The 24,497-nt window shown below is 50.9% G+C and overlaps 1 protein-coding gene across 3 annotated transcripts in view; it reads left to right on the forward strand.

The window, feature by feature from the left end:
- RASSF5 (Ras association domain family member 5) overlaps nucleotides 1-21,091 on the forward strand; it is a 79,903-nt gene extending 58,812 nt beyond the window's left edge. For all 3 annotated transcript variants that reach the window (XM_047752153.1, XM_047752155.1, XM_047752154.1), the window contains 4 exons: nucleotides 13,740-13,850; nucleotides 15,668-15,965; nucleotides 16,704-16,819; nucleotides 18,708-21,091. In XM_047752153.1, coding sequence (XP_047608109.1) covers nucleotides 13,740-13,850; nucleotides 15,668-15,965; nucleotides 16,704-16,819; nucleotides 18,708-18,860 — 678 coding nt within the window. In that variant the 3' untranslated portion in view covers nucleotides 18,861-21,091. The remainder of the gene's footprint in view (nucleotides 1-13,739; nucleotides 13,851-15,667; nucleotides 15,966-16,703; nucleotides 16,820-18,707) is intronic.
- The last annotated feature ends 3,406 nt before the right edge of the window (nucleotides 21,092-24,497 follow it).

Below are 24,497 nucleotides of genomic sequence, written 5' to 3' on the forward strand. Positions count from 1 at the left end.
AGAAATGTCTGTTCAAGTCCTTTGTGCATTTTTAAATCGGGGGGGGGGGGGGGGGATTGTTGCTTTTTTTGGCTGCCCTACAGTATAGGGAGCTCTTGGACCCAAGGATCAGATCCAAGCTGCAGTTGTGACCTATGCCACAGTTGGAACAAAGCTGGCTCCTTAACCCGCTGTGCTGGGCCAGGGATCAAACCTGCATCCCAGGGCTCCAGAGACACCACCCATCTGGTCGCACCACAGTGGGAACTCCTGCTTATTTATTTATTTATTTATTTATTTTTGTCTTTTTGTCTTTTCTAGGGCCGCTCCTGCAGCATATGGAGGTTCCCAGGCTAGGGGTCTAATCGGAGCTGTAGCCACTGGCCTACACCACAGCCACAGCAATGCAGGATCCGAGCCGCATCTGCGACCTACACCACAGCTCATGGCCACACTGGATCCTTAACCCACTGAGCGAGGCCAGGGATCGAACCCGCAACCACATGGTTCCTAGTCCAGTTTGTTAACCACTGATCCACGATGGAGAACACTGTCCTGTTTATATTTTTAGTATTGAGTTACAGGACCTCTTTATTGATCCCTTGTCAGACATATGATTGGCAATGGAATCCTCTTGAAATTGATTCTAAAAGAGTCAAGTCCAGCCTTTGGAGAGACTGGAGTCTAGGATGAGGCACTGGGACCCACTTACCCTGCTCACCACCCTCCCTAACTCACCCACAGTGCTCTGGCCCTGGGTTCTCTGAGAATACAAAGATGGGAAAGGTACAATTCCTGGCACTGGGGTGCTCATGGTCTAATGTGGGAGACAGGCTCAGACACAACTCATGCTTCTATATACAGGATGAAACTAGTACCAGAATAATTGGGGCATAAGTTGATGTCTTTGGAGAATCCACTAATTCTAGACAGAAGTGGGGAATTGAGACGAGTATCCCCCAAAGATATGTCAGTTCCGGGGGAGCAAATTCTCTCAGATGAGGAGGAAGATTTCTTAGGCTGAATGACAAAACTCTGGAGTCAGGGAGACTGAAATGAGACAGGAAACTAGGTGGAAAACTAACCTGAAAATAGACCTTCTCATGCCTTGGAAACTCTTGAGAGCACGAGAGCGTGCCCCACGGGAAAGGACCTGAGGCCACTGCAGTAGAATGGGTGTCTATTCCCTATTCTGCATAGATTCTCACTTTAGACCCCCTGAGCTAAAAGGGGGGTGGGGGTGGGGGGTGGTTCGCGAAGCTCCCAGGGAGGGAAGAAGGGAAGCAAAAGGGGTTTGCATCATCTACCCTTAAAGACAGAGTACAAGGAGTCTTCTCTGATTTCTAGTTATTGTCTCAGAAGCAGATAGGTGCCATGGACCAGGAATCCTAGAGAACCCTTACCCAATTCTGGAACTTTTAATTTCCCTAGATTTATTTTGGGGTTTTGTGTGTGTGTGTGTGTGTGCGTGTGTGTGTTTAGGGCCACACCCACGGCATATGGAGGTTCCCAGGCTAGGGGTCCAATCAGAGCTGGAGCTGCTGGCCTACACCACAGCCATGCCAGATCTGAGCCACGTCTGCAACCTACACCACGTTCACGGCAACGCTGGATCCTTAACCCATTGAGCGAGGCCGGGAATCAAACCTGCATCCTCATGGTTCCTAGTCAGATTCATTTCTGCTGAACAACAATGGGAGCTCCACTTCTTTGTGTTTTATTCAATTCATTAAAATATTTCATGGTGCTCCTGTGTGCCAGGTGGTGTCCTGGGAACTGCATCAGTGAATAAGGCAGTCTCTGCCCTTGGGAAGTTTATGTTCTGTGACCAAGCTGCAAGGCTGTGTGCTGATCTTGAGAGGCAGCCAGAGCATCTGTGTCCAGGCCACAACCAGGCAGCGGGAGGGGTGCAGGGAGGGATTCTCAGGAAATTCTCCAGGGTAGAGTACAAGGATGCAGCTTTACAAGGACAGAAGAGCAAGCAGTGTCCCGCAGCAGACAGAAAAAGAGAGAGAGAGGAGGGAGTCCATCTAGGACTGAGAGTGTCCCTGGGCCTGTGGTAACCAAACATGCTGGTTTGCCTGGGGCCGTCTTGATCCGGGCACCGAGAGTCCTGCATCCTGAGAAAACTCAGTGCCAAGCAAACTTGGACTGCTGGTCGCCCTACTTGGGACTCAAGAGCTGAAAGCACCACCGTCTTCTCTGTGGGACACAGTAGGCATGTGGTGGTAGGGGCCCACAAAAATGTTTTAATTTCTTGTACAATCAGGAGAAAAGAACTTTTCAGCTGAAGAAAGTATTCGATTTTATACCAATGCTATAAATCATAACATATAATTTCTAATAGTTTTTTTTTTTTTAATGGAAGAAGGGGCCCATAGTCCCAAAGATCAAGGTACTTAGGATGCACAAGGGCCGGGAGGTGACCCAGGCTGAAAGGCCCACCAGGGGTCAAGGTTAAGGCAAGAGGACTCCCACATGGGGTTGATCCCCCCTCAACCAAACTCGCTTTTGCTCTGCCAGACAAATAGCTACTGAGGCTGATGGTGGTGACCGTGGCAGTGCACTAGCCACCGTTTATTGAGTATTTATATGGTGCTGAGCACTTCCAGGTGCGTGATCTCATTCCATCACTGCCATGAATGTATAAAGAAGTCCTTCATAGGAGTTCCTGTCGTAGCGCAGAGGTTAACGAATCCAACTAGGAACCATGAGGTTGCGCGTTCGATCCCTGGCCTTGCTCAGTGGGTTAAGGATCTGGCGTTGCCGTGAGCTGTGCTGTAGGTTGCAGATGCGGCTTGGATCCCATGTTGCTTGGCTGTGGTGTAGGCCAGTGGCTACAACTCTGCTTGGACCCCTAGCCTGGGAACCTCCATATGCTGCCCTATAAAGACAAAAAAAGAAAAAAGAAGAAGTCCTTCATATCTGTATTTTGCAGGCAAAGAAATCCAAGTCTTAGTGAGGATGACTTGCGCGTATTGACGGAAGACCAAGGGTCTGGTGGGCAAAGGCCAACATGTGACCAGCTGTGCGGGCAGCAAACCTACCTTCCTTGCTGAGCTATCACAGGGATTAAATGAAATTGTGACCTCGAAGCCCTGAGAGTGCCTAGCTGTTGAGGTTTCTATCACCATGATGAAGCAGGGCAGGGCCTGAACCTGGCTGCATAGCTCCAAGGCCACAGAAGTCTCCCAGCCTTCTGTGTGGGCCTCCTGCTATGCCAGATGACCCGCTTCTGCCTGTAGACTGAGATGGCCACGGGAAAGATCAAGGGACACTGTACCCAGGCTCCAGGACATGCTGACAGCCCAGAGAGTCCACTAGCTTGACACCCATACACATGGAGCTGGGCCGGGCAGCCTGCAAAGCCTCTGAGGCTCAGCCCCAGCTTACGACGTCCTTGTTCCAGTGTCCACAGCAAGTGTGTCTCTGTCTTCGCTCCTCACATAAGCTGTGGGCTCCAAGGACAGGGACCACACCCCATCAATTTCATGTCCCAAGGTGCCTTTCCCAGTCCTCACCTCATAGTCAGTTCATTCAGTTACTGTTGGCTGACTCTCTGCATTGACCATCTGCTGTATATTTTTGTCTTTGGGGACGTCAGTCTCTTTCCAGTTTCTCAAATGTCCCCTCCCCTTTTGTCCCTGCTCCTCCCCTATCTCCCCCCAAAGCAGCTCAGATGCCACATGGCTCTGCTTGTCTGGATGGCTGCATGCTTCCATCTTTCCTCTGCTGAGAATAACCTAGCAAAGAATACAGGTTAGGAGTTTCTGATTCGTTTATTTCGGGACATTGGACAGCTCCATAGAGGACTGTCTGGGAATCAACACCTTCAGTGCCATGGGCACAGCTGGACAAGCCATTCCAGAACACGGCCCCATCGGGACCAGGAGGGGTCCCTGGGATGAAGCCCCGTGGGGCTTCCTCTTTCCCATTTGGTTGAGACCATCACAGAGGGGCCAGTGAGCCTTGCGCTCTGGGCATCGAGCAGGGAGTTCTGAACCCAGCCCAGATGGACAGTGCCTGCCCCTTCCCTTCGGGGGCCCCTAGTTAGGACAGGCCCAACAGAAATGCGGGGGGCTTGGGGTCAGCCCAGCCGCTGGGCAGCAGGATGGCACAGAAGGCACCTGCAGGTGGTCGTTGTCTTGCAGCGATGCCTGGGGCCTTCCTCCCTGACCGAGGCCTGGAGATGGTTTCCACCCAACGGGCAGGAGAATTGCTGCTGACAGATTTGCTAAGAGCTAAGAAAGAGGAAATGTGGCAAAGGCTCACGGTGACTGGCTTCCGGGGTCGTTTTTGTTTTGTTTTCTTGAACTGTTTGAGCTCAATAGATGTGGACCTACTCGAGCTTGGTGAACGTGAGGTCTGGCAGACGAGTTCAGAAAGCCAGCAGCAAGTAAAAAGAAAAGTCAAATTATAGAGAAACGTCCAAAACGGTCTTAGTGTGTTTTAGGCCAGTCATCACTGCTGCAGTTCAGCCCAGCCCAGCGTCCAGCTCTCCTCCGAGAGGCCCCCTCCCCACACCCAGTTCTCTGAAACAGAAGAGGAAGCAGGAGTTCCCATCGTGGCGCAGTGGTTAACAAATCCGACTAGGAACCATGAGGTTGTGGGTTCGATCCCTGGCCTCACTCAGTGGGTTAAGGATCCGGCATTGCTGTGAGCTGTGGTGTAGGTCGCAGGCGTGGCTTGGATCTGACATTGCTGTGGCTGTGGTGTAGGCCAGTGGCTATAGCTCCGATTAGACCCCTAGCCCGGGAACCTCCATATGCCACGGGTGTGGCCCTAAAAAGACAAAAGACAAAAAAAAAACAAACAAAAAAACAGAAGAGGAAGCAGTGAGGAAGGAAACTACCCTATCCTATCTTCTGTGTAAAACCATAGAGCTGCAGAGGGCCTTCGACCTTCTCTGGTCTGGCTTCATGATTTCACAGATGAGGAAACTGAGGCCCTGAGACGGGAAGTGACTCACCAGAGGTCACAGGTCATTTGATGGTCTTGTGTTCATTCTCACCAAGAAACTGCAAAGAGCTTAGCCAGGGAGTTGGCTTCCAGCCAAAGCCCGCAGCCCCACACAGCCAGCAGCTTCTCAGTGGCCGCCCCTTGGGGTACAGGTCAGTGTGAAGTGCCCTTGGACCTGACTGGTGCCCATGCCAGGCTCTGGGCTGAGAATCACCCAAGCTGGTCTGCCCTTTCCCTGCCACCCAATCAACAGTTTTTTTGTTTTTTTGGTTTTTTTTTTTTTTTTTGGTCTTTTTAGGGCCATGCCCGCAGCATATGAAGGTTCCCAGGCTAGGGGTTGAATCCTATAGCCGCTGGCTTACACCACAGCCACAGCCATGCCAGATCTGAGCCTTGTCTGCAACCTACACCACAGCTCACAGCAACGCCAGATCCTTAACCCACTGAGCAAGGCCAGGAATTGAACCTGCAACCTCATGGTTCCTAGTCAGATCCATTCCCGCTGCCCCAGGACGGGAACTCCTCAATCAGCCGGTATTTATCTGACACATCCTTGCAGGTCAACCCAGTACTCACACATCCCCGCAGGGGGTGCAAAGGAAGCGCAATCATCAGATATCACGCATGACTCCCCTCCAGGGAGCGTCTTATTGGGGAGATGGAATTAACACATGTGAAACAATAATTAAAACAATAAAAGGCAGCATATAATTAGATGCTAAATGTAGCTGTTCAGGCTGTGAAGGCACCTCCATAGACCCTTGAAAGCGTGGAGGTAACTAATGTTAGCAGGAGCTGCAGAGGTCCATGGCCTGTGGGAGTTTGCAGGAATCTGAGGCTTTGGGGTTATGGGGCTTTCGTTTGGGAGTGAGTCCCTGGGCCAGTGAGTGAGTCTGGCTGCCCACCTGCATCCTTCCTCGGCCAGCTTGTTGTCTCCTCCTTGGGGAAGGGAGGAGAGAAAGCAGAACTCCAATGAAGCTATAAAGCCTTTGTCTATTTGTGAAAAGTATCTATTAAGAGATAGCAAAATGGTGCAGCGGAAAAGTATCCATTCAGTGAGAGTGAAGTTAGGAGTTCCTGTTGTGGCTCAACACTAGTGAACCCGACTACTATCCATGAGGGTGTGGGTTCAATCCCTGGCCTTGCTCAGTGGGTTGAGGATCTGGCATTGCCATGAGCTGTGGTAAAGGTCGTAAATGTGGCTGGGATCCCACATCACTGTGGCTGCAGTATAGGCTGGCATCTGCAGCTCAGATTCGACCCCTAACCTGGGCACTTCCTTATGCTGTGGGTGCGGCCCTTAAAAGACAAAAACAAAGCAAAACAAAAAAAATTTAGAAAAAAAAAAGTGAGAGTGAAGTTACCAAAGGCCCATCCACGGGTGACAGGAGGAAATATACAGGAAATATCTGATTCTTGAGGCAAGCATGCTATCAGGAGAAAGGCAAGGACCAGTGCAAACCTGTACATACCTTTCTCCACTTGGGAACTAAAATATCAGGTATCTAGGAGGTTAGGAGAGCAGAGAATGAGGGGATTGCTGTGGGCCAGAGAAATATCATCAGGAGATTACACAGGGAAGGTGGAGCGAGGGAGAGGGGGGCTCTATGTTCTAGGCAGAGAAACTGCACAAAGAGCAGTGTAGAGCAGAGGTGAGCAAACTACTGTCCATGGGCCAGTGTCCATAAATAAAGTTTTATTGAAACACAGCCATACTCATCCTACAGTCGCTCTCTGCCACAATGGCAGCTGTGAGTCGTTGCAATGGAGACTGCCTGGCCCTTTACAGAAAAAGTCTGCCAACCACTAGTGTAGAAAGAGGAATGGATAAACCCTGTGGCAAGAGGATATAAACCCTGTAGCAGAGGAAGTGATCCAGGAAAGTGAAAAATGAGATTAGGACTTTCTGTGCCTGGAGTGATGGTCACAGTACCTGCCCACTCTCTCATGCGTCCATCCTATGAGGCAATAAAGGATTGTTATAGATGAGGAAACTGAGGCTTAAAGACATGATCTGACTCTCAAGTTCACTTAGTTGGTAATGGGGGTCAGACCCCAAACATAGGCTTCTGTTCATCCTGCAGGTCTTGCCTGAACCTCTGCCAGGTGCCTGGCTGGACTGGGGCTCTGGGACTCCGTGGTGGACCAGACAGGTGCTCCTCTCCCAGAACTCAGTCCAAACTGGAAACCCAAGACTCACTGCACTGTAATTGCTCGCAGACAGGAAGACTGTTTTGCTCCCCCTGTAAGCAGTGGGGGACCGTGGAAGGTTCCTGAGCACGCATTTATTTTCTGCTTCATGCTCAGAGCCACCAGGCTTAGAGAAGAGAGGGAAATACAGTCTGAGTCATTAAGGAACTTCAGTCTGGTTGGGAAGAAAAATCTGGGTGGTTGGTCTGCTTGGAGGATAGTATACATAGATGGATATTGAAGTGTAGGATAGTTGAGTGTTAGCTTTAGATATAGGTTAGCTTTAACCTCCTGGGGCTCCATTTCTTCATCTGTGAAATGGGCATAATTAGTACATTCCCCATAAACTTGTGGTCAGGATGCAATGAACTAATACATGCTAAGTGAGTAGAAGGGTGCCTGGCGCATAGTTAGCCAGTAAATAATAAACGGGTCATTGTCATCATTGTTCAGGGCTGGGGTGGTCAGAGAGGCCTTGCCAGATGAAGGACCTCAGACAGGGGGACAGGAGTAAGGTGAAAGCAGTGCAGGAAGAAGAGGCTGACTCGTTTAAGAACAGGGAGAGTGAAATTTCTGGCAAGAAAGAAAAAAAAATGAGGTTTGTGTGCTGTAGGTCCAAAGAAAACTGGGCATGAATGTATCTGATGGTTCCTGCACAATCTCCTCAGCCCACTCGTCACCCTGGGGGGTCCCCCTCATTGCTGGGGCTTTTTGGTGGGCTGCCCTGTGCTCAGGTGAGGAAGTTAAAACCACAGATCATGGCACAGCGGAAACGACTCTGACTAGGATCCGTGAGGGCACAGGTTTGATCCCTGGCCTCCCTCAGTGGGTTAAGGATCCAGTGTTGCCATGAGCTGTGGTGTAGGTCGCAGACACGGCTCAGATCTGGCGTTGCTGTGGCTTTAGTGTAGGCCAGAAGCTACAGCTCGATTCAACCCTTAGCCTGGGAACCTCCATGTGCCGTGGGTGCAGCCCTAAAAAAACAAAACAAAAACAAAAACAAACCAAAAAACCCCACAGGCTTCACTCAGAGTCTCTTTTTCTCGCTCCTTGGGTCACTCTCCAGTGACCCAAATTAAGACTACACATGTCCTTGATTTTTTTCTTTTTAATTTTTCCTCTTAGGGCCACACCTGCAGCATATGGAAGGTTAGGGGTCAAATCGGAGCTTCAGCTGCTGGCCTACACCACAGCCACTGCAATGCCAGATCTGAGCTGCATCTGCAGTCTACACCACAGCTCACAGCACTGCTGGACCCTTAACCCACTGAGTAAAGCCAAGGATCAAACTGGCATCCTCATGGATACAAATTGAGTTCTTAACTCATTGAGCCACAACGGGAACTCTGCCTGTCATTGATTAGAATGCAGAATTAATTCGCCAGTGTTTGGGGTGTTTTCTTAAAGTATTATTCAATCTAGGGTAAATCTTCTCTGAGACAGACCTGGGGCCACAAGAGGATGGTTCTCTTTATTTGGTGCAATGGGTACTTTAACTGAAACGTCTGAAGATCACTGTTTCAGGGGGCATCTCTGCTCTGGCCCTTAGCACCCAGCCTCTCCACTTGGCTGTACCCCAGGAACCCTGAGAGTGAAGGGAAGACATAGCCCTTTCCATGGCTTAGGACCTGGGAACACAATTCTGCTTTTCACCAGTGCCCTAGATGCGCTGGGTGCATTGGGAACAGGTCAACCATCTGCCACCCATGCCAGGGGCTGAATCAGAGCAGATGTAGCCCATGCCAGATGCACGGAGGTGTGCCAGCCTCCTAGGAGAGACACCTCAAGGCCAATGTCTATATCTTTACAATCATAACATAGTGGGTTCTCCATTCTGTCTCCATATTGGGCCACCCCAGAAGACAAATCTCCCCACTTTCTTTTTTTTGTTGTTTGTTTGTTTTTGTCTTTCTAGGTCCGTATCCGAGGCATGTGGAGGTTCCCAGGCAAGAGGTCTAATCAGAGATGTAGCCACCAGCCTGCGCCAGAGCCACAGCAACATGGGATCCTTAACCCACTGAGCGAGGCCAGGGATCAAACCCGCAACCTCATGGTTCCTAGTCGGATTTGTTAACCACCGAGCCACTACGGGAACTCCTCTTCCCGCTTTCTAGCTCTGTACCTATAGATTGAGGACTTGGAGGACTTGAAAATCTGGCAGGGGAATACAAATCAAAGTCTTTGACTTATCCTCTGAAGATTACCATATTAGTGATCTGTTCACACCCTGGGTACTGCTTTCTCAGTAAAACTTTGGGGCAGGAGTTTCCGTTGTGGCTCAGCAGAAATAAATCCGACTAGTATCCATGAGGACGCAGGTTTAATCCTGGCCTCGCTCAGTGGGTTAAGGATCCGGCGTTGCCATGAGCTGTGGTGTAGGTCGCAGACTCAGCTCGAATCCCAAGTTGCTGTGGCTGTGGCTGTGGCCGGCAGCTACAGCTCCAATTCGATCCCTACGCCTGGAAACTTCCATATGCCGCAGGTATAGCCCCCCCCCCCCCAAAAAAAGGAAAAAAAAAACTTGGGGGCAGTAGATATCTGTGGGTGCCAAAGTGTTAACTCTGCAGCCAGATGGGGAACCCTCAGGTCTGAAACTGCTGGGCGGGATCTATAGCAGTTCTTCTCAAATGTTACTGCACATTACAATGATCTAGGAGATTTTTTTAAATCCTTATGCCCAGGCTGCACCCCAGACTAATTAAATCAGACTCTCCATGATGGAGCCCGGGCATTGCATTGCTGAAGATCCCCCGATAAGTCCACGTGCAGCCAAGTTTAAGAACCACTGGCCTAGATTTTCTACCATCTCTTGGACGGGAAAGGCTTAGCAGGCTGCCATGGCTGTGGTTGGCTGGCTGGCCTGCTTTGGAACGTGATTCATTCCGTCCACGGGTCAGATCTCGTCTGCCAGATCTGGTGTGGGCAGCAGCCCGGGTGCTGCCATCCCAGGGTGAGAGATGCACTGTGGTGGCCAGAAGGGCTCCTGGCACTGCCCTATGAGGCAGAGGTTGGGATGGTTATCTGCTATGTCAGTCCTGCAAAGGGTGCCCACCCATGCTTGCGTCACTTCCCCAGGTTTGTGGTGGGAAGCGGGAGCAGATGGGTTATCTGCTGAGGAAAGGAGAACAGGAAGAAAAAAAACCTTAGGTGAAAGCAACTCTAACTCTTGCTGTTTTCAAAACCAGGCTGGGATCCTGGCCTTTGAGAGCCATGACGCAGCTGCCTCTTATAGGGAAATGGCTGTAGCTCACTTGGAAACTATGAGAGATCTTCCAGGAGCTTCTAGAATGTTTTCTCCATCATTTAACTCTTTCTTATTTTTATTTTTTGTCTTTTTGTCTTTTTAGGGCCGCACCCGCGGCATATGGAGGTTCCCAGGCTAGGGGACCAATCAGAGGAGCTACAGCTGCCAACCTAAGCCACAGCCACAGCCACGCCAGATCCGAGCCATGTCTGTGACCTACACCACAGCTCACGGCAATGCTGGATCCTTAACCCACTGAGCAAGGCCAGGGATCGAACCCTCATCCTAATGGATACTAGTCGGGTTTGATAACCACTGAGCCAAGATGGGAACTCCTTTCTTTTTTATAGATGAGCATGAGAAAGCTATCAACTCCTAAGGAGTAACAACCTGCATGCTTCAGAGAGGGACAGAATGGAGTGGTTGTAATAGTAACTGGACTCTGATCCTTCTGACTCGAAGCTCCCAGAGGGCAGCAGGCATGTCTGGTCCCATAGAGGTGTACCCAGCCGGGTGGGGGCTGGGAGGGAGGACGAGGAATGAGAAGCTCCATTGTGAGGGTCCCTGGATTAGTAAACCAACAGCAAATGAAGACAGTCTGGGCAGCTCACGCCACTTGCTGCTCATCTCGAGGGGACGGGAGTACTCCCGGTGGCTGGTCCCCATGGAATCAGGATCCTATTCCAGAGACTTGAGTGGCCATGTAGGACAAGGGCAGGCCCTGCATCTTGGTGGCTCTCTCCCCCCTCAGAAGGTTAGAAGTCCCTCCTTGACGTTTTTGTAGATGACACCGTGGCCCCAGGTCCTGAGGCCTCTGGGGACCCACCGATCAGATATACCTTGGATGAACATTTCACAGGTCTCATAATTTCTAGGCCTTGGTGTGATGGCTGCCCATCCCAGTCCCATGGCCTGTAATTTCAGTGACCACTCTGGGAGTGGCAGGAGCGGCTGTCCTAGGGTGGCCGCATGGTAAATTGAGAAGAGTGTGGTCTCCAGGCTTCCATGGACTCGGTTCCAGACCAAGCATCATGCACATGCTCACTAGCGGTGGGACCACATGCATGTTTCTTTTTTTTTCTTTTTAGGGCCGCACCCACGGCATATGGATGTTCCCAGGCTAGGGTGGAATTGGAGCTGTAGCCGCTGGCCTACGCCACAGCCACAGAAATGCAAGATCTGAGTCGCGTCTGCGACCTACACCATAGCTCACAGCAATGCCGGATCCTTAACACACTGAGGCCAGGTTTTGAACCTGCATCCTCATGGATGCTAGTCAGATTCATTAACCGCTGAGCCACGACAGGAACTCCCACATGCATGTTTTTAACCTCTCTGAGCCTCTGTCTTGTAGTCTGTAAAGTAGGAATAATAGGAGTTCCCTGGTGGCTTAGCTGGTTAAGGGTCCAGCATTGTCACTGCTGTGGGGGGCCATTGCTGTACGATCCCTGGCCTGGGAACATCTGCATGACTTGGTGTGGCCCCCCAAAAAAAAACAAAAGAGGGGATCCTGTTTTGGCTCAGCAGAAATGAATCCAAGTAGCATTCATGAGGACACAGGTTCGATCCCTGGCCTCGCTCCGTGGGTTAAGGGTCTGGCATTTCTGTGGCCAAAGACATGGCTCAGATCCTGTGTTGCTGTAACTGTGGTGTAGGCTGGCGGCTACAACTCTGATTCAACCGCTAGCCTGGGAACCTCCATATGCTGCAGGTGTGGCCCTAAAAATAGGAAAAAAAAAAAAGAGGAATAGCATACATGGTGTCTAAGAGAAGGTCTGTGAATGTACAGGGCTGCTCTGATCAGGATCCTCGAGGAGGACCACAGAGCCCAGCTGACAGGCCAGCGGAAGATGCTGTGATGGAAAAAGGATGCCTGGTTTCCAGGCTGAGGAGCAGGGTAGGGGGGAGGCCACAGCAGCCACAGAGCTTGACATCTCATCGGCTCTGTGAGATGGGAAAGGGGGAGGAGGAAGTAAAGGCAGACTGCTGAGTGTGCCATGTCGCCCACAGGCGGGCTGGAGGGACGGAAGCCGGGTGGTGGTGTAATGACGGCATGGCTGTGAAATTCCCCAACCAAACCAGGCACCCATAGGACGGTGTTAGGTGGTGTCAGGGAAGCGGCTCAGAGGACGCGATCGCCCCTCCCCAGGGTGGGGGCGCAGCTGTGAGAAGTAAATCGTGATGTCATGGGAAGAACACAGCAGAACGAACTGGAGTCGCTTTCCGTTCTGCACAGATGGACTGGGGGACTCTAGGCACGTTCCTACACTCCTGTTAGTCCCGGTTGTCTCACCCGTGACGTGTGGTAATAAACTCTATCTTGCCGTTTGGGTTCTGAGGATGAAATGAGATAGTGCGTGCCAAACACATGGCATGGGTGCTAAGTAAACAGCTGTCCCTGTGCTGCAGCAGAGGTTTGTCCCCTCGATTAGCCGAGCAGGCTGCAGCCCCCTGCCCCCACCAGTTCCCGCACCCATTTGATAAATATCTATATGTATGTGTATATGTGTCTATATGTTATTATGTGCAAAGCGCTGTGGCCAGTGACGTGGGGCCTGAACGGATGTCCATGTGCCCTTGGTCCTCTTGATCTGGGAGAATTACTGTCAGTCCCCTCAGCAGATGCTGGGACCACATGTACATGTCTGTCTCTCCAGCTCTATCGTTACTTCTTGAGGATATGGACCATGGCTTGCATTTCTTTGCATCTCCCATAGCACCTTTTTTTTTTGTCTTTTTGCCTTTTCTAGGGCCACTCTGAGACACATGGAGATTCCCAGGCTAGGGTTCCAATCACAGCTGTAGCTGCCGGCCTATGCCAGAGCCACAGCAACGCGGGATCCGAGCCGCGTCTGCAACCTACACCACAGCTCACGGCAATGCCAGATCCTTTACCCACTGAGCAAGGCCAGGGATCGAACGCGCAACCTCATGGTTCCTAGTCAGATTCGTTAACCACTATGCCATGACGGGAACTCCTCCCATAGCATCTAAATGCATCTTTCCATAGCCACCCTCCTTAAGCAAAACAGCTCTCCTCTTTCGCCAGATTCATACCCAGTACCTGTGTGCCAGGCCCTTTCACACGCATCCTGCAACAAGCCTGGGGGTAGGTCTTACCCCCATTGCACAGGTGAGGAGACTGAGGCTGAGAGTGATTTAAGTGACTCCCCCAGCGTGGCTGGCTAGGCAGTCGCACAGCGGGATTTGACCTTCGATTGTTCATAGCCTGAGTCCATTCCTTTCACTGCATGGGGCCAGTGCTCGCCTCTTCGTGGTCAGAGAGGCCTTTGGGAGGACAAGGTCCATTCTCTTTCTCATCCTGAGAACCACTGCACGTCCACCCTCACATCTGTGTCTGTTGCAGAATGTCTGCAAACCCGTGGAGGAGCCGAGGTGCCCGCCCACGCTGCAGGAGATCAAGCAGAAGATTGACAGCTACAACACCCGGGAGAAAAACTGCCTGGGCATGAAGCTGGTGAGCGGACCTGCCCCCCTCCCACCTCCCCACTGCCATCCCCCTCTCTCCACCCTCTCCTCCCCAACCCTCCTCCTGGGTTCTGGGGCCACCCCCTGGAGCTCCCACCCCTTTCTTCGGGCCTCTGGAGGCTTCTGGGTTGTAGGATTGGTGCCAGGCTGGGAGCCTGGGCTCTCAGAGGCTTCTGCATGCTTTAGGGAAATAGAATGGGCTTTATTTATTTTTTCTTCTTTCCCTTAATTTTATTGAGGTATAATTGACATCCAGCACTGTATACAGCTTTAAGGTGTACAGCAAAATGTTTTGACGTACATAACATCAGGAAATGGTTATCACAATATGTTTGGTGAGCATCTATTTGGATACCAAAGAAAAGAAAAAGTCACCACACATGAAGATTTCATTATTATTGACTGTAGGCCCCGAACTGTACATTTCTTCCTTGACTTTCTGTAGTTTGATAGCTCATTTCTTTTTTTTTTATGAGAGTACAGTTGATTTACAGTGGTCGTTTCGATTTCTGCTGTACAACAAAGTAACCCAGTCATACATATATATGTGTGTGTGTATATATTCTTTTTCTCATACCATCTTCCATCATATTCTACCCCAAGAGACTGGAGTAGTTCCTGTGCTGTGCAATAGTAGAGTGGGTTTTAGAATATGATCCAGAGGACTTCCCATCTTGGCTCAGTGGTTAATGAATCCGACTAGGAACCATGAGGTTGCGGGTTCGATCCCTGGCCTTGCTCAGTGGGTTAAGGATCTGGTGTTGTGGTGTAGGTTGCAGACGCGGCTCGGACCTGGTGTTGCTGTGGCTCTGGCACAGGCTGGTGGCTACAGCTCTGATTAGACCCCTAGCCTGGGAACCACTGTATGCCGCGGAAGTCGCCCAAGAGATGGCAAAAAGACAAAAAAAAAAAAAAAGAATAAGATCCAGATCCAGTCTCTGGCTTTTCCTGGTTTTAACCTGTGGCTTTGGGAAACTTTTGTAACCTCTTTGAGCCTCACTGTAAGATAGAGATATCAATTCTCATTTGTCGAAGCGCTTGCGGCGATTACATGATACACTAATGACTCAGGAGCCCAGGAAGCCCTGGGCAAGGGGAGCACGCAGCTCCTCCTCGCTCCCCTCTTCTTACAGCCTGTGATTGCACACTTACAGCCTGTGTCTGGAGAAGCCTCCTTGGACCGTACAGAGCCCAGAGAGGGGAGGGCACCAACTTTGTGCCAGGTTCAGGAAGACCATCTTCAGTAGAGAGAGGAGAACCCTGCCCCCTGCTGGTGGCTGGAAGCAACTGGCTTCTTGGGGCTTGGGCCGGATGGAGCTCCAGAAAATCCAGTTGCGGGTTGAAGTCTTGCAGGGATGAAGACTTTGAAAAGGGATGCAGGAGGAGATCCAGTGTGCTGGTTCTCCAGGGATCTTATTACACAGCCTTCCTGCTCCTTCCTGGTTTGGAGGGGCAAACCAGACACCAGGCCTCTCCAGACACCACTCTGTGCATGGGGACTCACCTAGGGCAATAGAGCATTTGGGACAAGCAGCCCCAGCCTCTCAGAAAGGGAAGCCACAGCAGCGTCACGTGTATGTAGCTGGGTCCTGGGGGCCTTCTCCTGGTCCCATGGAGAGGAACAGGGTCTCCTTTCTCCAGCACCTCCAGGTCAGCAGAGGCAGGAAGGAATTCAGGGAGACAGGTGAGGGACTGGGTTGTGGTGACACCACGCCCCCTGGATCTGAGGCCATGGGCCAGAGTGGCAGATAGGAATCAAGTAAGACAGACCCGCCCTGACCCCACATGACCTCCCCCCACTGGCAGAGTGAAGACGGCACCTACACGGGTTTCATCAAAGTGCATCTGAAACTCCGGCGGCCAGTGACGGTACCTGCTGGGATCCGGCCCCAGTCCATCTACGACGCCATCAAAGAAGTGAACCTGGCGGCCACCACGGACAAGCGGACCTCCTTCTACCTGCCACTCGATGCCATCAAGCAGCTACACATCAGCAGCACCACCACGGTCAGTGAGGTCATCCAGGGGCTGCTCAAGAAGTTCATGGTCGTGGACAATCCCCAGAAGTTTGCACTTTTTAAGCGGATACACAAGGATGGGCAAGGTATGAGAGAGCAGAAACTCCCTTTCCTAATTCTGTCTCTGCTCCCCGACTGGACCCCTGCCACACGTAGGTGGGAGGAGTGGGCTTCTCCTAGTGCCGCAGTCTGGCTGTCTACGTGGCATCAGGTCCGTGGAAAGGCCACACGCCCGTTCTGCTCATTCCTGTGCCCCTCCCTCTGTGTGTGACTTCAGGAAAACCACACCCTGGGCTCTCACTTCCTAATCTGTGGGATGGAACAGAAGCCACCCCACCACTCCTACTAATCTTTTGGGGGAATGACGTGAATGGAAACATGTTTCAAACACTAGCAGGTTCAAGAATTAGGTTGAGGAGTTCCTGTTGTGGCGCAGTGGTTAACAAATCCGACTAGGAACCATGAGGTGGCGGGTTTGATCCCTGGCCTTGCTCAGTGGGTTAAGGATCTGGTGTTGCCGTGAGCTGTGGTGTAGGTTGCAGACGCGGTTCGGATCCCACGTTGCTGTGGCTGTGGTATAGGCCGGCGGCTACAGCTCCGATTAGACCCCTAGCTTGGGAACCTCCATATGCCACAGGAAGCAGCCCTAGAAAAGGCAACAAGACAGAAAAAAAAAAAAAAAAGAATTAGCTTGAAAGGGTGGCTGCTTCCAGTTAGAAGCACCCACCTCTGCATTTCCAGTTGGTCCCACCCATCCTGGGCCCCTCCCCCCCTCCGGCCCTTCTTTCCCAAGACAAGCGCCCAGCCCCCTCTCTTGTTTGCAGTGCTCTTCCAGAAGCTCTCGGTTGCTGACTGCCCCCTCTACCTGCGCTTGCTCGCGGGGCCTGACACGGATGTGCTCAGCTTTGTGCTAAAGGAGAACGAAACTGGAGAGGTGGAGGTAGGCCCGGGACCCTTGCCTTGTTGCTCAAACACACACCCACTGGGTGGGCGCGGGTGGGCGCTGGTGGGCATTGTCTTCACCACTCGGCAGAGGTGGGGGCTATGCAGCAGCAGCAGAGCAGGAAAATGACTTGAGGAGGGTGCAGTGGGGGGAGTGGCAGGCCGAGGTTTGGTATTTAATCCAGGATTGTAAGCGACCTGGGGGAACAAGTCAGGGCCTGTGTCTGGCAAGGCCTGTGGAAAGACAGGATTTTCATGTGCTTTATTTCTTTTCTTTTTTCTTTTTTTTTTTTTTTTGGTTTTTAGGACCACACCCGCGGCATATGGAGGTTCCCAGGCAAGGGGTCAAATCCGAACTACAGCTACCGACCTACACCACAGCCACAGCGACACAGGATCCCAGCTGCGTCTGCAACCTATACCACAGCTCAAGGTAGCGCCAGATCCTCAACCCACTGAATGAGGCCAGGGATCGAACCTGCAACCTCATGGTTCCTAGTCGGATTCGTTTCCGCTGTGCCACGACGGGAACTCCTCATGTGCTTTATTTCTGAAAACTCAGGGTGGAGGGGTGCTGAGAAACTCCTTGCGTTCTGGCCTGAGTTCTTCTGCTTCAGGATGGCCTGAGGCCCAGCACGCTCCCTCCTTGGGCTTACCGGGTATGGATAGTTTTGAGCCAGTTGTCTCTCCTTGGGTCTGAAAAACTGACCTCGCTCCCCCAAAGGGAGCAAACTGTAGTCGTCTTTGGAATGGAGTGGGGTGAAACCAGGTCACTGCTCCCTGCGGCCTGGGCCGTGTGGGAGGTTGGGTCATGGAAGAATGACCAAGAGCAGGGGTGTGCCTGTTTGTCATACTGCATCCAGTAGAGGCCTGGGGTTTGAGGGAGCAGTCTTGGGAGTCACTGGGAAGATTTGGGGGATCTAGGCAGGTGAGGCCCTGTCTTTTTCTGCTTCTACCAGGCAGCTCTGCTTCCATCTGCTTTATATATTGGAGTGAGTGGAAGGTTTTATTTAGAAAAAGGATCCCACTAGGAAAATGTTTGAACACTGCTGGCCTCTTGAAAACTCACAGGGCTGGGGATTTAGAGGTTCTGGTTTTGCTGCTGGAAGCTCTGTGACTATGGTTATGCCATCTCCCCTCTGTGGATTTCAGTGTTATCATTTATAAAATGTGAGGATTAAACTAGATAAACCTTAATATACCTTTGTGCTCAAAGAGCATAGCAGTCAAAATCCCTGGCCCCACAGGAGCCGAGGCTCCTGGGTCAGCCTAAGAGAAGTCAGATTGCCTTCTGTCCCAAGAGGCCAGGTCCCAGGGGGCAGGCCCAGGCCCGCAGGCTCTGCGGAGCTGTGCAGGTGACTCAGTACCTGTTCTGCCAGCCCAGGGAGGCAGGTGCCCTAATTCCACGGCAGATGAGAAAACAGGCTGGGAAGCGTGGAGTTATGTACTCAGGGTCACACAGTGGAGTCAGGCTGAGACCCAGTCTCCTGAGTCCAAGTCCAGCTCTCCTCCAAATGCCAGCCTGAGGGGTCTGCACATTGGGAGCCTGTCACTGATCACCCCAAAGCAGGCAGCTGGAGCAGATCACCAGGGACCCCGGGCAGCTCCAGCGTCACTGCTCAGATCTCAGCTGCTACAGAGAAATGTAAGATTATTGATTCTCCAAAAAAAAAAAAAAAAAGTGGCTCATGGACTAATAACTCTTGGCCATGAGATGCCAGGATTTGAAATTGTGTTGCTGGTATGACATGGAAACTGGGAGCTTGGTTCATCACATGTGCCTATTTAGCAGCAAGTGCAAACTAGCAACAAGGCCCCTCAGATGGTGCAACTTGTAACCTGTTTCCTCTTCTGTTTTTCCCTCCAACCTCGCTCTCTCCTCACAGTGGGACGCCTTCTCCATCCCCGAGCTCCAGAACTTCCTAACAATCCTGGAAAAAGAAGAGCAGGATAAAATCCAGCAAGTGCAAAAGAAGTACGACAAGTTTAGGCAGAAGTTAGAGGAGGCCTTAAGAAAATCCCAGGGCAAACCTGGCTAGCCGGTCCTGCCTCCCCTTCTCCCAGTGCCCGTGGATTTATTTTTATTATTAATTATTATTTTGCAACAGACACTTTTTCTCAGGACACCTCTGGTGGGTGCACATGTGCCCGCCCAGCAGTTCCAGATTTCTGAGGAACACAAGTGTGTGCACGGGGTTGGGGCCTGCCCGCTGCCCACTGTGCCCCCTACACCGGAGCAACCCTCGTGTGAAAGAACCACCACATCCTCTGGCCATCCGCAAGCCTTTCACAAACCAAATAGTTGCCTCTCTGGTCACTGAACTGGAACTCTTCACAACCAGCCGTCAAAGGAAAGAGAAAACAGTTTAGAGATACATGTTTTCTCTGGGTTTTGTTCTTCAATTTCTCTCTTTCTTGCCAGCCATAGTACCTTTATTTATGAGTCCAGAATGGTAGCATATTCCTTTAGCAGGTGTGAGCTAAGCCCTTGAAAGCCGGACAGTGCTCCAAAAAGGATGGTACCTCCCTGTCCCCAGGTGCCCATTGTTCATGCTTAAGGGAAGGTCATAAAGCCACTGGCCCCAGACGCTCAGGTCAGGGAGCAGCAAACCTGAGGCTGCCTGAGAGAATTCCAGAGAAGCTGCAGCTAACCTTGCCCTGATTGCCCAAGAGTCTGTGCACGTGTAAACCCAAAGGTATATATATATATATGTGTGTGTGTGTGTGGTCCTCAGCCACATCGTAGTCAACAACTGTTGGTTTTTAAGTTGCAACTTTGAATGTAATGTTGCCATCATCCTCATGTGTTTCCACCAAAGGGAAACCAGCCATTTACCATTTTTAAAGTCTCCTGCTGAGTGTGGAAATCAGGCAGTGGAAGCCAAAAAGTGTTGCAGATGAACAAGGCCACGTTGTCTTCAAGCCTTCCCCGGGCTGGAGCAGGGGAGGCCTGGCTGCCTTGGTTTTCCCCTTGGCCTTCAGCACTGCCTCTCCCTCTACCCCGGGACTCCGGGATCTCCTGGTGCTGCCAGAGGAGCTGCCTCGATTCGAGGGGAGAACCTCCAACTCAGCCCACTTGAAGTCCTTGGGTGTTGGACGTGTGCCCAGCCTGCTGTGCGGTGAGCCCATGGGCTGGCCTCCCGCTGACCTCAGTGCCTTTTTGTTTTCAGAGAGGGGACAGGAGCAGGTGCAGGGCATTTGCTGGAAGCTCTGCAGCTGGCTTGCTCCTGCCAGGAAGGGGACCGCGGTGGTGTCAGGGACAAGGCCAGGAGAGCCTTCCCTCCAAGGGGGGGACGAGGGTCTCGGACCTCCTTCTCCACTAAGGTCCTGGGCCCTGCCTTCCAAGAAGGGAGCCCAAACCACCTGGATGGGGGGGATCAGATTCCCACCTCTACATGTGTACTGCCTCCTTGCTTAGGTTCAAACTTAAACTTGCCAAACCATTCAAGCCTGTAGCCAGGAGTGCAGAGGGAGGACTTTCCAAGCAGGGCCAGCTTTCCAACCCAGCCTCTGGGAGACCCTTTCTTTTTGCTGTCCTCTGCCTCCCCAAGTCCCTTGGGTGGGTTGGAGCCGGTGTGTCTTTGTGTAGCCTCAGAAGTTCCCTCCCTGACCCTCGCTGAGTCCACACTGCCCCTGATCCCAGAAGGGATTAGGACCCCTCTCATCAGGCAAACCACTTCGTCTTCAGAGCTGCAAACACAGGACAAGCTAAGCAGCCTGAAGATTTTCAACATCATCAAAACCCCAGTTATCTGCCATCTCCAGCTCAGCCTTATCACCTCCTTCCCTTGAAAAATCTCTCCTCCTGCTGTAGAGCTATGCGGTGGGTGCAGAGTCCTCTTCCCTTCACGCTGCATGTCTTTAACGTGAATAGAAGGCACGGCTCCTGCTGCAACCGCTGTGAATGCTGCTGAGAGCCTCCCTCTGATGGGGCGGCTATTTTATTTTTGAGAAGGAAGTCATGTACATATATACATAAAAGCATATCGCTATATATAAAGAGATAGGGGTGTTTATGAAATAAGAAGACTATGGGGGAAATTCAGACTCTATCTAAAGCACAGGACCCAGACGGAGGTCCGAGCCTCCGAGATGGTCGTGCGTAGGAGCGACCCTTCCCTCCGGGGTGGGCCTGACTGCTGGCAGTGCCTTCTGTTGTTGTGTTGCCCACTGTGGAAGTGTTTGTTTTGAGGATATTTTCTTTTTAAATGTCTTTCTTATATGGGTTTAAAAAAAAAAAGGAATAAAAGCTTGTTGCAAAACTGATTCAGACGGGAGACGTGCTCCTTGAACTTGGCCCTGCTCATAGAGATCGGGGGCTGGGAGAGGGTGGGAACAGAGGAACGCGCACGCTTCGTGGCTGAGTCAGATTTTCGTTTGTCCACGAACAGGGGGATGAAGGCGACGGACTGTTTAAATCATTTTGAGAAAACCATTCAAAGGCATGGGCTGGGGTGCTCCCTAACTAGGTGGCTGGTTACTCCGCACCCCCAGAGCAGGAGGGGAAGGGGACTTACTCAGAAACGAGGAGGTGCTTTCTGGAGCTGAGGATGACGACACTCCAGGACAGGCTACTGAATTACGCAACCATTCTTCTACTTCTGGAATTATTTAAAAATTAGAGGAGTTCCCGTCGTGGCGCAGTGGTTAACGAATCCGACTAGGAACCATGAGGTTGCGGGTTCGGTCCCTGCCCTTGCTCAGTGGGTTAAAGATCCGGCTGTTGCCGGGAGCTGTGGTAGGTCGCAGACGCGGCTTGGATCCTGAGTTGCTGTGGCCCCGGTGTAGGTTGGTGGCTACAGCTCCGATTGGACCCCTAGCCTGGGAACCTCCATATGCCGCGGGAGCAGCCCAAGAAATAGCAAAAAGACAAAAAAAAATAAATAAATAAATAAAATAAAAATAAAAATTAGATAGGAGGGAGTTCCCGTTGTGGACCAGCGGTAACAAACCCACCTAGTATCCATGAGGATGCAGGTTCAATCTCTGGTCCCACTCAATGGGTTAAGGATCTGGCGTGGCCGGGAGCTGTGGTGTAGGTCGCAGATGCAGCTCGGATCCCGCGTTGTTGTGACTGTGGTGTAGGCCAGCAGCTATAGCTCCGATTGGACCCCTAGCCTGGGAACCTCCATATGCCGCGGGTCTGGCCCCAAAAAGATTAAAAACAAAAAAAATAGGAATGCATTTGAAAGTTTAAAATCATCTCACCTGGAGGAAGGGAGCTAGATTAGATGACTGCAAGAGCCCTTTCACTTTGACTTCCATCAAAGGAACATCTCAGCAATCATGGCCATAGCCACATCAAAGTTATTGAAAAGAAAGTCCCGCCAGCCTTCCGGTATTGATCACACAGGGTGCAGTGAATGGGGGCCCTCAGAGCGCATCCAGTCCACACCCTGCTTCTCAAGGAGAGCACACCCTGCCCAACAAATATTCTTAAAAGTGCCCAGGAATGGGGCATGTCTGTAACAGTTGCTCACCTAGACTGCCAAGAAGTGTATCTTTCAGTAATTGTGCCAAAATCCAGAAATGAACCAGTTTCTGCTCTTTCCTGAAACTCACTTGGTTGCAATATGGGATTAAGTTCAAGGTGTATCTCTGACCTTGATATAGATATATTTAGCTTAGTACATAGGAAAAAGAACCTATTGCATAACTTAACTCTCCCCTGCCTTCTCACGTGTACCTATGGTCTTCACGAGGAGGAAAGGGACGATGAGTCAATGCAAATGTGTTACCATTACTGGAAAAACCATTCAAAGCACAAAACTGTATCACAGCAGAGTTCTGGGTCAAAACACAGTGACAAGGGGATGTTCATTTCAGACCCAGCCCCACCAGTTACTGGCTTGGTGTTTTTTGTTTGTTTGTTTGGTCTTTTGCCTTTTCTTGGGCCGCTCCCGAGGCATGTGGAGGTTCCCAGGCTAGGAGTCAAATCGGAGTTGTAGCCGCCAGCCTACACCAGAGCCACAGCAATGCGGGATCCGAGCCGCGTCTGCGACCTACACCACAGCTCATGGCAACGCCGGATCCTTAACCCACTGAGCAAGGCCAGTGATTGAACCCACAACCTCATCGTTCCTAGTCGGATTTGTTAACCACTGAGTCACGATGGGAACTCCTGGCTTGGTGTCTTTATCAGGGATTAACAAGGCAAGACACCACCTGTCCGATCTGCCAATCCCTCCAAGATTGTGCAGAACAAATCGTGGTTGTGAAAGAACTTTAGAAAGTACTACATCTTCTCGATGTTCATATGTGGACCACACTTCATGATTACTGTACATACTGTGACCCCTCAGATCAAACGGTCCGTCCAAGGGTTCTGTGGTCACAGGAGCTGGTTTGGGGTCAATTTCTAGAAATCCCTCTCTCAGTTTCATATGCTTATGTCAACAGAGAGTGGGTTGGTAAAATTAGGGAATTACAGGGAGTCACCAGTGAAAAGGCCTGTTATTCAGGGCCTAATAACAAAAGGCAGGGGGGCCTCACGCACATATTTTCATACTCATCCATTTCTTCCTTTTCAAGTTCCAGATGGGGTACTTGTGAATACTGTGGGTATTTTCAAGTCTCTTGTTTTTTTTTTTTTTAATACAATGAGAAAAAAAAAAAGAATTGTAATTGATTTTTTTGATGGTAAAACCAAAGAACTCTGAAGGAATTCGGTTCAGCCCTCTCTTTCCCACAGCACATGACAAGGAGGCTCAGTCCTCTTCCTGCTGCACAAGGAGGGCTCTGGTACAGAACCGACTGCCACGAACTGAGCAGGGGTTCTGGACCTTTCTGGCATCATGTGATCCCGTGGGGAATCTGGACAAAAGCATGGTAACCTCTTTTAGGAAAAGGATCATACAAAATCTGCACACCATTTCAGAGATGTTCAAGGATTCTCAGAAGACCAGCTAAAGACCACTTCTCTGAGCCCCAGGTGAAGACGAGTGAGACTAAAGAAAATGTGTGTTGGCTAAGACTCTTCACGGTAGCACAGCCATCATCTTGCAGCTGCATCACAACTTCTGGCTACTAGTGGCGGCATGCCAAAGTTGGGGAAAATCACTGTCCTATGGAAACCCACGTCCTAATGTGCCAAGATTGTTTCTTATTTCTATCCAGCCTCAGCTCTGCTACAGCTTATAGGGCCACCCTTCCTTCTTTTGCCTTGATTGATGACAAATATAAATATCTCTAGGGAGTTCCCGTCGTGGCTCAGTGGTTAATGAATCCGACTAGGAAGCATGAGGTTGTGGGTTCGATCCCTGGCCTTGCTCAGTGGGTTAAGGATCCAGTATTGCTGTGAGCTGGGGTGTAGGTCACAGACGCGGCTCGGATCCCACGTTGCTGTAGCTCTGGTGTAGGCCGTGGCTACAGCTCCAATTGGACCCCTAGCCTGGGAACCTCCATATGCCGCGGAAGCGGCCCTAGAAATGGCAAAAAGACAAAAAAAAAAAAAAATATATATATATATATATATATATATATATATATATATATATATATATCTCGCTATAAATAATCCTTTAGAGATCTGAAGGAATGATTTTTGGGCTATGAGGTTACTTAGATAATAATAGCGAAAGGCTGATGACCTTTAAAAACAGGAAGGCCCCACCTGCCTGAACTCAGGATAGGCTATTTGGCCTTGAAAGCAGAGGATACATAAAACTGATAGAAAC

Source organism: Phacochoerus africanus, chromosome 11 (assembly GCF_016906955.1).
Source record: "Phacochoerus africanus isolate WHEZ1 chromosome 11, ROS_Pafr_v1, whole genome shotgun sequence".
NCBI lineage: Eukaryota > Metazoa > Chordata > Mammalia > Artiodactyla > Suidae > Phacochoerus > Phacochoerus africanus.